Source organism: Telmatherina bonti, assembly GCF_933228915.1.
Source record: "Telmatherina bonti genome assembly, chromosome: 13".
NCBI classification, from domain to species: domain Eukaryota; kingdom Metazoa; phylum Chordata; class Actinopteri; order Atheriniformes; family Telmatherinidae; genus Telmatherina; species Telmatherina bonti.
In genome coordinates this window covers 37,698,403-37,710,024 of record NC_136611.1, presented here as the reverse complement: position 1 = coordinate 37,710,024, position 11,622 = coordinate 37,698,403, and the positions used below count along the sequence as shown (strand labels likewise).

General features: G+C 46.0%; 1 protein-coding gene across 1 annotated transcript; it reads left to right on the top strand.

Annotated features, from left to right (window-relative positions):
* Positions 1-2,021: 2,021 nt before the first annotated feature.
* Positions 2,022-5,561, top strand: LOC306764580 (GTPase IMAP family member 8-like; the record flags this gene model as incomplete). Its single annotated transcript, XM_079251754.1, has 6 exons — positions 2,022-2,040; positions 2,536-2,880; positions 3,010-3,285; positions 3,369-3,644; positions 4,030-4,846; positions 5,033-5,561. The coding sequence occupies 6 exons, from the start codon at positions 2,022-2,024 to the stop codon at positions 5,559-5,561; spliced, it is 2,262 nt and encodes a 753-aa protein (XP_079107880.1).
* Positions 5,562-11,622: the final 6,061 nt, after the last annotated feature.

Below are 11,622 nucleotides of genomic sequence, written 5' to 3'. Positions count from 1 at the left end.
CTCTTTTTCTTTTATTTTGTGAGAAAAATATCTTGAAATCTTTGCTTCAGACATATCTGCAAATTTAGAACCTAATATGAAATTACAGTAAAAAAAAAAAAAAGAAAATTACTCTCTAATGCTGAACGACCAGAGCCCTTGCTGGATGAACAGAACACCAGGAGGCATCCTGACCAGATGCCCGAGTCACCTCAACTGGTTCCTCTCGATGCGGAGGAGCAGCGGCTCTACTCTGTTCTCCTCCAGGATGACTGAGCTCCTCACCCTATCTCTAAGGGAGAGCCCGGCCACCCTGCGGAGGAAACTCATTTCAGCCGCCTGTATACGAGATCTCCTTCTTTCGGTCACGACCCACAGCTCATGACCATAGGTGAGGGTAGGAACGTAGATCGACTGGTAAATCGAGAGCTTTGCCTTCTGGCTCAGCTCCTTCTTCACCACGACAGACCGGCGCAGAGTCCGCATTACTGCAGACGCCGCACCGATCCGTCTGTCCATCTCACGTTCCATCCTTCCCTCACTCGTGAACAAGACCCCGAGATATTTAAACTCCTCCACTTGAGGCAGGACCTGACCCCCGACCCGGAGAGGGCAATCCACCCTATTCCGGCTGAGGACCATGGTCTCAGATTTGGAGGTGCTGATTCTCATCCCAGCCGCTTCACACTCGGCCGCGAATCGCTCAAGTGAGAGCTGGAGATCACGACCAGATGAAGCCAACAGGACCATGTCATCTGCAAAAAGCAGGGACCCAATCCTGAGGCCACCAAGCCGGATCCCCTCAACACCTCGGCTGCACCTAGAAATTCTGTCCATATAAGTTATGAACAGAATCGGTGATAAAGGGCAGCCTTGGCGGAGTCCAACCCTCACCGGAAACGAATCCGACTTACTACCGGCAATGCGGACCAAGCTCTGACACCTGTCGTACAGGGACCGGACAGCTCGTACAAGGGGGTCCAGTACCCCATACTCCCGGAGTACCCCCCACAGGAGCCCCCGGGGGACACGGTCGAACGCCTTCTCCAGGTCCACAAAACACATGTAGACTGGTTGGGCAAACTCCCATGCCCCCTCCAGGACCCCAAAGAATTTATAACAGTCACTCAGAAAACTGGAGACTGAATTAAGGAGCAATAACTAAAACGTGCTACGTTATAATTTAGTGATATAAGACACTGTTTTTTCATTTAACTGAGTTGAAGGGGGAAAAAAAAACCAAATAAGTTGGTCCTGGACAAATTTTTCTGCATTTTTCTGATGAACAGTGGGACAAAATACCAGTCAACTGGTGCAGAAGTCTGACTGGGAGGAACAGAAAACACCTGACTGTAGCAGAAACATCACAGGATTGTTCAACATTTAATATTTTATCATATTTGTTTGCTTTTTTTAAAATAATATTTCTATTGAACTAGAATTAGAAAATGTCATGATTTTTATAAAAGTTTTATTACTTTTGTCGGTTTCATCTTATTTCCCAGGCAGCTGTTGTTTTCCCTACTTTAACGGGAGGGTATGAATACATATGAGGACAACTGTATATCGCATAGTAAAGCAGGACACAGAATAATCTGCAATGTTCAAATCCCTTTTTGTGTCTCCTGAGTTAAAGAAAACTTAAAACGTTATAGCAGGTTTTAAAGGAGAACGTCGGTTACTATGCAAGACATTACTATTGTCGCGGTTGGTTGAGTTTGAGGTGTGGGGTCAAACACAATGATCCAGCAACTACAGAAACCAAGCCGTATATATTCACACAAACAGAACGAGACACAGGTGGAATGGCTTAACTACTGAGTCCAGGTGAGCTGACAAACAGGAAAGCAAACCAGGAAACGAGACATCAGGGAACTAAACCAGGAAAACTACTAACTAAAACAGGAAACCAGGAACTAAAGAGAACACGAACCATCACATCCTGATAATTATCACATAATTTGTCCTAATTGTCCAAATTCCTTCTCCTTTTAGATCCTCAACCCATCTTCAGTTTATAAAGGCTGAACATCTCCTGCATGATGGCATCTGGAGCAGCAGGTGAGTTCAGTTCGGCTTCATTTTTCCAGATTTGTGAAGGCAGGATGTTAACAGGACCAAAAACATTCTGCAGCAAAACATTTGTTAATTCAATAAAAATCTCTGTCTCTAGCTAAAATGATAGTTCTGAGTGGTGCTTGAGAAAAACAAGTGGACCATTAGCACTCAAAGGCCCGTCTGATGCGTGAAAACATTGGAGTTTTTCTTGTCTGTAAGGGAGGGGGGTGTTCATATGCATTCAGCTGGTATTTAACCTGTGGTCTTTGTTTTCACAGGGTGGACTTCCAGCGCCGCTTCATGTAGCTGTAAGTAAACTTTTGAGTCAAAGTGGAGGTTTCATTCATGTCAAGGTGGTGGAGGTGTTCTGGACAATAACTGTCTTTTCACACATTACAGCATGTCCCCTCAGAATTGTGTTGTTTGGAAAAAGTAATGACAACAAAGCAAAACTGGCGAATTTAATCACTGAAAAGGATGACTTCCATCCGCCTAAAGGCCCGGCGGTCCACGGCGTGTGGAATGGAAAACCATTAACCGTAGTGAAAACGCCGGACACCTTCAGCTTGCCAGAGGAAGCAGCGAGACACGTGATAAAAAGCTGCGTGAGTCTCTGTTGTCCTGGACCAAATGTCCTTCTGCTGCTGGTGAAAGCTTCAGAGTTCACTGCACAGGACAGAAAATCACTCGAGTTCCTCCTGAGGCTGTTCGCAGGAGATGCATTCAAGTATTCAGTGGTCATAAGCAACAATGCGGGCCAAGAGAACGAGTGTGCGAAAGAGCTGATAGAAAAGTGCAAACGGCAGCACAGAATTGATCTGGATAAGACGGATGCTCCCAACCGTAATCTGAAAGAGTTAATGCAGAAATGACTAAACCTAGTTAGCGACAACAAGGAGGAATATCTGACTTTGCATGAAAAAGTGGATTGCATGACTGGGTTAAAGAGCTCTATGCCTCTTCTGAACTTAGTGCTGTTTGGGAAAGACAGGGAAGGAAAGACCTCAGCAGTCCGAGCTGTTTTAGGCCAAAGCGAGTTTGGTCCATCTGTCAGCTCGTCGGAGTGTGTTAAACACCAGGGGGAGGTGTGTGGACGCTGGCTTTCCCTGGTGGAGTTGCCGGCCTTGTATGGAAAACCTCCTGAGGCAGTGATGGAGGAATCACTCAGCTGTGTCTCCCTCTGTGATCCTGAGGGAGTCCACGCCTTCCTCCTGGTCCTACCTGTGGGTCCCCTCACCGATGAGGAGAGTTGGAAACCATCCAGAGTGCATTCGGCCCTCGTGTCAATGACCTCCTCTTGATTCTGTTCACCGGGCTGTCCGATCCTGCAGCTCCAGCTGCTGACTTCCTACAGGATGAAAAGGGCATCCAGGAGGTCCGTCAGAGCTGTGGAGGAAGGCTCGTTGTTCTTTCCAACAACGACAAACAGCAGATCTCAGAGCTGCTGGACGCTGGGGACACAATGAGGCAGAATGAGGACAAACTGCGCCGCTACACAGCTCAGACGTTGGCCAGAACTCTAACAAGGAGGGCTGTCCAACAGGAGAAAATCATCAGGAAGCTTCAGACTGACCTTGAAGGACATAAAAAGAAGATCCAAGGCACATGTAAGTGTTTCCTTTACTGATTATAAATCCTCTCCTGTTGCATTTGAGGCTGACCATGATGCAACCAGATCCGGTTTCATGTTTACGAAGCCATCAAAGCGCTACGACCACTCTGAAAAAATGCGTCTTAATGTTGAAGATTGCAGAGTGGTCCAGCTATAAACCTTAAATTTTATGATTTTATTTTTATTTTATTTGATATGATTTGTTGCTTCCATTTTCTAACTTTTCACTGCTTTTTGTGGTGCTTTTCATGTGTAGTGTAAAGCACTTTGAATTGTGTTCTGTACTGATACACTTGTCTTTTAGCTTTCCCTCACACTGTCAGGTTTTCTCTGCGACTAATGTCAAGAGAAAATAATCCAAGCTTTACTGTGCATTGCAGGTGACGACATGAAGCCCAAGAGTCTCAGGATTGTTCTGATCGGGAAGACCGGCTGTGGAAAGAGCTCCTCAGGAAACACCATTCTGGGAAGAAAAGAGTTGGTCGCTGGATCGAGTCAACAGTCTGTCACCAAACACTGCCGGAAAGCAGAGAGTGAAGTGGACGGCTTCTCGGTTGCGGTGGTTGACACTCCTGGTCTCTTTGACTCGACCCTGAAGCATGAGGAGGTCAGTGAGGAGATGATGAAATGCATCAACCTGCTGGCTCCAGGACCACATGTCTTCCTACTGGTGTTACAGGTTGGCAGATTCACAGACGAGGACAAGGAAACATTAAACTTAATCAAAAAAGGCTTTGGGAAGAGCTCTGAGAAGTTCACCATTCTTCTGCTGACTGGCGGCGACAACCTGGAGGGAGACGAGGAGTCCATTGAGCATTACATTCAATATAAATGTAACGACTCCTTTAAAAAGCTGCTTGCTGACTGTGGAGGAAGATACCACCTGTTTAATAACCGCGACAAAAACAACCATCAACAAGTCAGTGAGCTGATAAGAAAGATCCACACGCTGGTGCAGGAAAATAGAGGCAGCTGCTTCACCAATGAGATGCTGCAGGAAGCGGAAGCAGCGATTCAGAAGAAAATGTCCATGATTTTAAAGGAAAAAGAAGAAGAGATGGAGCGAAGGAGGAAAGAACTTGAACAGAAACATGAGGAAGAAATAAAAGACCTGAAGAAAAGAATGGAAGATCAGAGAGCAGAAATGGAGCTTGAGAGAAAACAGAGAGAAAAAGAACTGAGAGAAAAGGAGGAAAAGTTCAACAGGGAGCAAGAGGAGAGGAGGAAAGACCTGGAGAGGAGAAAAGACCAGGACAGGATTAGAAAAGGAGAAGAAGAACTTCAGAGGCAAACATGGAAACAAAAACTTGAAGCTTTGGAGAAAAAGATTCAATCAGAATCTGAACAAAAAGAAACGATTGACAAGAAGTTGGTGGAAAGCAGAGAAGAGATGAGGAGGCAGCAGGAGCGCTGGGAGAACGAGAGGAAGAATTGGTGGGAGAAACGGTATCGCGAAGCTCGAACGACTCGAATGATGGAAAAAAACAGGATCAAGCAACTCCAAAAAGAATTTGATCAGGAAAAGGAGGAATACGAAAACAAAAGGAAAAGAGAAGATCGTCTCAGGAGAGAGCAAGAAGAGAAGGAGCGCAAAAAAATAGAGGAAATGTACAAGAGAAAAATGGAGGAAACGAAAAGGAAGCACGAAGAGGAGGCCAGAAAAAAGGCCGAACAGCTCAATGAGTTCAGAGAAAACTTTACCAGAGAGTTACAAGCTCAGATGGAAAAGTATGACGAGCAACTGGAAGCTCTGAAGCGAAAGCATGAGAGAGAAGCACAAGAAAGACAGCAGAGACACAGGCAAGACATGCAGGGTGTCCAAAGCCACAGAGACGATGAGTGGAAGGAATTCATGAGGAGCAAACAGCAAATGCAGGCCGAGAAGCAGAAAAGGAATTGTTCCATCTCCTGATTTTCAGGGAACTTGTTGCATCTTCATGTGAGTTGAGTTAAAAATCTGTAGTTTCGGTGAGAAAATGCTGAAAAAGGACCTGAACGAAGAAGAAAACCAAACTCAAACACTGTGGAGCTCGTCTTTTATCTGGACAATGACATAAAACTGGACATTCTCGTGTTCACTAGTCTGCTCCCAGCAGCAGCCGGCCGTGTTTGGTGGAAATCTGCCTTATAGCACAGTCGCCTGCTGCAGGATCTGGACAGAAACAGCTGATTGAGGGAAGCATGCCTGGCATGGTTCATTTCTTTCTGCAGGACACATCAGGAAGCACTGGCCAGTAAAACCATTTCAGAAGAGCACAGTGATCCCTGCTGACAGTGATCAACTGATTAACCTCTCCTAAATCAGGATTATCAGCGAAACAACACATCAAATCCCGATTGAGTTGAAAAGAAAGAGAAGAGGATGGAGAGCGGGAGTCAGACAGAGGAGAAAGAGATGGAGATTTAAACCATTTCTTCCAACTGTTGTGATGGGTAACTTGAGATCACTAGCTAACAAACGGACAAGCTTATGCAGTATTATGTGCTTCACCGAGACATGGCTGCATGAACACATCCCTGACTGTAATGTGTCTGTACCGGGCTTTAAAACGGTCCGTGCAGACCGCAGTAGACAACACAGCGGAAAGCTAAAGGGTGGTGGAATTGCAGTGCTGGTTAACCAGCGTTGGTGTCATCCTGGACATGTTACTGTCAAGGAGAAGATATGCACAAGGGACATGGAACTGTTAGCTGTGAGCTTCCATCCATATTATTTACCCAGAGAGTTTACCTGTGTTATTCTGGTAGCGGTTTATATAATACCTGGTACCGCACCAGACACAGCCTGTGACGTCATCAGCTCCGTCGTTGCTCGGCTACAAACACAGCATCCAAACTCATTCATGGCGATCTCCGGAGACTTCAACAACGTCTCCCTCTCTGCAACTCTACCAACATTCCAGCAGTTTGTCAGCTGCTCCACCAGAGAAAATAAGATCTTGGACTTATTTTATGCAAATATGAATAATGGATCCAGTTGTTCTGCCCTGCCTCCTTTAGGAAGATCTGACCATAATCTGGTTCTTCTCACCTCCACCTACAACCCCATCGTTCAGCAGCAACCAGTCATCACAAAGACTATCAAAATCTGGTCTGCTGAAGCTGAAGATGCTCTTAGAGGAGGCTTTGAGGCTACAGACTGGAACGTCCTCTGTGAACCTCATGGAGACGACATCAACGCCATGACTGAGTGTGTGACAGATTACATAAACTTCTGTGTGGACAGCATCGTCCCAACAAGAACAGTGAGGTGCTTCCCCAGTAACAAACCCTGGATCACCAGTGACCTGAAAAAGCTGCTGAACATCAAAAAGAAAGCCTTCAGGGATGGAGACAGGGAGTTATTGAGGGCAACACAAAAACAACTTAAAACACAAACTAAGAAGTGCAAGGAGGACTACAGGAAGAAGTTAGAAAGTCAGCTCCAGCAGAATAACCTGAGGGATGTGTGGTCTGGAATGAAGAAGATCACCGGCTTCAAGTTAAAGGGGGACCAGCCTGATGGAGGTCTGGACAGAGCTAATGAGCTGAACATATTCTTCAACAGGTTCAGTTCACCCCCTACCTCCAGCCCAACAGACCACACACCCTCCATAAGCCCACTGCTTTCCTGTCACGCCTCCAATCTGTCACCCTGCAGCTCAGTCATGGACCAGAACACAGCTTCATCTCCCTCCACATCAGGACATCCTGAGACCTCCACCTTGTTTGTCTCCTGCAATCAGGTTAAGAAGCAACTTGAGAAACTGAACCAGAACAAGGCTGCAGGTCCAGATGGTGTCAGTCCCAGAGTTCTCAAGACCTGCTCAAAACAACTATGTCCGATTCTCCAGCACCTTTTCAACACCAGTCTGAGACAAAATAGAGTCCCAGTGCTGTGGAAAACCTCCTGCCTTGTTCCAGTGCCTAAAAAAACACAACCAGCTGAACCAAGTGACTACAGACCAGTTGCCCTGACATCTCACATCATGAAAGTCCTGGAGAGACTCTTACTGGCTCACCTCAACAAGCAAGTAAACACCTTTCAGGACCCATTCCAGTTTGCATATCGTAATGGACTTGGGGTTGAAGATGCCATCATATACCTGCTCCAGAGAGCACACTCTCATCTGGACCATTCAGGCAGCACTCTGAGGGTCATGTTCTTTCATTTCTCAGTGCTTTTAATACCATTCAGCTGCTTTGTTATGTGAGAAGCTCCATAAATTCCAGGTGGATACCTCCACAACCACCTGGATCTATGACTACCTCACAAACAGACCCCAGTTTGTGAGACTGAAAGGTTGTGTGTCTGAGATGGAGGTCAGCAGCACTGGTGCACCACAAGGAACTGTACTCTGGCCATTCCTCTTCACTCTGTACACCTCAGACTTCCAGTACAACTCTGAGTCCTGTCATCTGCAGAAATACTCTGATGACTCTGCAGTTGTGGGGTGTATCAGGGATGGACAAGAAGCAGAGTACAGAGAACTGGTCAGTCAGTTTGTTAAATGGTGCGGTGACAATCATCTCATATTAAATAGCAGCAAAACAAAAGAGATGATTGTTGACTTCAGGAGGAAGAAGAATAAACAAAGCACTGTTTCCATCCTGGGAGAGGAGGTGGAGGTGGTGGAGGAATACAAGTATCTTGGAGTTCAGCTGGACAACAAACTGGACTGGAAATGCAACACTGACTACATCTACAAGAAAGGTCAGAGCAGACTGTACTTCTTAAGGAAGCTGAGATGGTTTAACGTCTGCACCAAGATGTTGCATATCTTCTATAAGTCTGTTGTGGAGAGTGCAGTCAGCTTTGCAGCATCTGCTGGGGTAGTAGCATCAGAACCAGAGACTTGAAGAGAATCAACAAACTGATCCAGAAAGCTGCTTCTGTGCTTGGAGTAACTCTGGAGCCGCTGGAGCTGACTGTCCAAAGAAGAATGCTGCACAAGCTGATGAAGATGATGGAGGATTCTTCACACCCTCTCCACAACACAGTGATGAAACAACAAAGTGTGTTCAGTGAGAGGCTTCTTCATGTCCGATGTAAGACTGAAAGATACAGAAGATCATTCCTGCCAGCAGCCATCAGCCTCCGGAACAAGACCTCCTCTAGTTATTATTATGTACTGCAATATTTCCCTTTGGAGATTAATAAAGATTTTTTCATTTAATTCATTTCCATTACATCAGAATGTTCATTTATTTGCATTTATGTTTGTGTCCATGCAGCTCCTCATGACAACATCACACAGTGTAAAACTCGTTTTAAACATTTTAAACTATATTCATGTTAAATCTGCTCTAATAAACACATTTAAGTGTCATGATGTGTTTTGTGTCTTTAGTTCTAGTTTCTTGTTTTATTTTGTAGTTTTCTTGCTTAGTTTCCTGCTTTGCTTCCTGTTCATTAGATTCACCTGGACTCAGGTGATTTATTCCAGCTGTGTCTTGTTCTGTTCCAGTTTGCTAGTTTCTTTGCTTCATGTGTTTGTTAGTCTCCCTTCCTGCGTTCAGCCGTCCTCTTTTCTGTTTGGTTTATTAAAACCAGTTCTCATCCTGACTCTGCATTTGGACCCACACCTCCATCCACCCCGTGATCACTTTTTACAGTCTCGTCTGTGAAACTTAATGATCAAATTCATAAAACTCTTAAATATGAAATCATATTCATGCAGACCAAAAATAGCCCCAAATATTTCCAATAAGACCTGCTGTAGATGTGAGACAGTCATGTCCACAGAGGTGTTTTACTGGGAGAAGAACGTGTTAACTGGGACTAAATAGTTCTGATGAGATGTTTTTGCTTAAATCCAAACAGGAAATGTTTATTATCTGATTGTAACTCAGAAGTGGAGAAAAACCCAGAAAGCTCCATCACACCACCTCCTTATAAGTTCATAAGCTCTTCAAGGTAAAACATTTTATCTGATTGGATGGTTTGTAGACGCCCAGGACCTGCATTTAACTCCCAGCAGGCCCCGCACACCTCCTCCTCCGCATTCCACGGAATAAAATGCAACTCTGGCAACAATGAAGCAGACATGGTGGATCATCTCTCTGCTGCAGGCTTCAAGTCTCTGCATGTTTCCAGTGACATACATGAACAGATTCCCAGGAACTCTGTGACAGGATTGTGCCTTTTTTGGTGTCTGCGCTGCTGGATGTTGCCAGATGATGTCAGAGCGACTGACACTCCCCCTGGACAGGTTCGAACCAGCCGGAGAATCTGGGCAATGTCGCCTGCAGCGATCACAGGTCTGATCTGAAGCTGCTTCCTGAGCTGAGCTGCCTCAGTAACATCGCTGCAGCTTCAGCGTTTGTTCAGGAGGAACACTCAGGAAAGCTGTTGCTGTTGTTATCTGAGGCAGGTGGTGCAGAAAAGACGGTTTGGAGGTAAAAGGACACAGATGTGCAGAATCAGTGGAAACCCACTGCATCGGCTCCTCAGAACAGATCAGACACTCCTAACTCACATCTGGACCAACCATGACACGTGCATGCAAGAGGCCGTCCATGTATGGAAACTAGACTTCATGTGTTCTTTGCAGAAACAGACTGGCGTAGTTAGTAGGTCCAACTTTGGTAATTATGGGATGCTGAAGACCAGAAAACACTGTTTTTTCTTTCCAAACTTCTTTAAACGCTGAAGATTTTCTTTATTCTGCACTCTGATAGTTCCCACGTTGCTGCTGATGCATGTTTGTACAGGTGAGCCGGCAGTCAAGTAAATGCAGCACAACATTATTAAACTCTTCAGGTAAAGCTTTGCCTTTCAGATAACAGAAAGGATTAATTGGACAGGTTTGTCCTTCCTGCATCTGTCCACGTTGGACAGGTTTGTCCTTCCTGCATCTGTCCACATTGGACAGGTTTGTCCTTCCTGCATCTGTCCACATTGGACAGGTTTGTCCTTCCTGCATCTGTCCACATTAGACAGGTTTGTCCTTCCTGCATCTGTCCACGTTGGACAGGTTTGTCCTTCCTGCATCTGTCCACATTGGACAGGTTTGTCCTTCCTGCATCTGTCCACATTAGACAGGTTTGTCCTTCCTGCATCTGTCCACATTGGACAGGTTTGTCCTTCCTGCATCTGTCCACGTTGGACAGGTTTGTCCTTCCTGCATCTGTCCACGTTGGACAGGTTTGTCCTTCCTGCATCTGTCCACATTGGACAGGTTTGTCCTTCCTGCATCTGTCCACATTAGACAGGTTTGTCCTTCCTGCATCTGTCCACGTTGGACAGGTTTGTCCTTCCTGCATCTGTCCACGTTGGACAGGTTTGTCCTTCCTGCATCTGTCCACGTTGGACAGGTTTGTCCTTCCTGCATCTGTCCACGTTGGACAGGTTTGTCCTTCCTGCATCTGTCCACGTTGGACAGGTTTGTCCTTCCTGCATCTGTCCACGTTGGACAGGTTTGTCCTTCCTGCATCTGTCCACGTTGGACAGGTTTGTCCTTCCTGCATCTGTCCACATTAGACAGGTTTGTCCTTCCTGCATCTGTCCACGTTGGACAGGTTTGTCCTTCCTGCATCTGTCCACGTTGGACAGGTTTGTCCTTCCTGCATCTGTCCACATTAGAAAGGTTTGTCCTTCCTGCATCTGTCCACGTTGGACAGGTTTGTCCTTCCTGCATCTGTCCACGTTGGACAGGTTTGTCCTTACTGCATCTGTCCACGTTGGACAGGTTTGTCCTTCCTGCATCTGTCCACGTTGGACAGGTTTGTCCTTCCTGCATCTGTTCACGTTGGACAGGTTTGTCCTTCCTGCATCTGTCCACGTTGGACAGGTTTGTCCTTCCTGCATCTGTTCACGTTGGACAGGTTTGTCCTTCCTGCATCTGTCCACGTTGGACAGGTTTGTCCTTCCTGCATCTGTCCACGTTGGACAGGTTTGTCCTTCCTGCATCTGTCCACGTTGGACAGGTTTGTCCTTCCTGCATCTGTCCACGTTGGACAGGTTTGTCCTTCCTGCATCTGTCCACATTAGA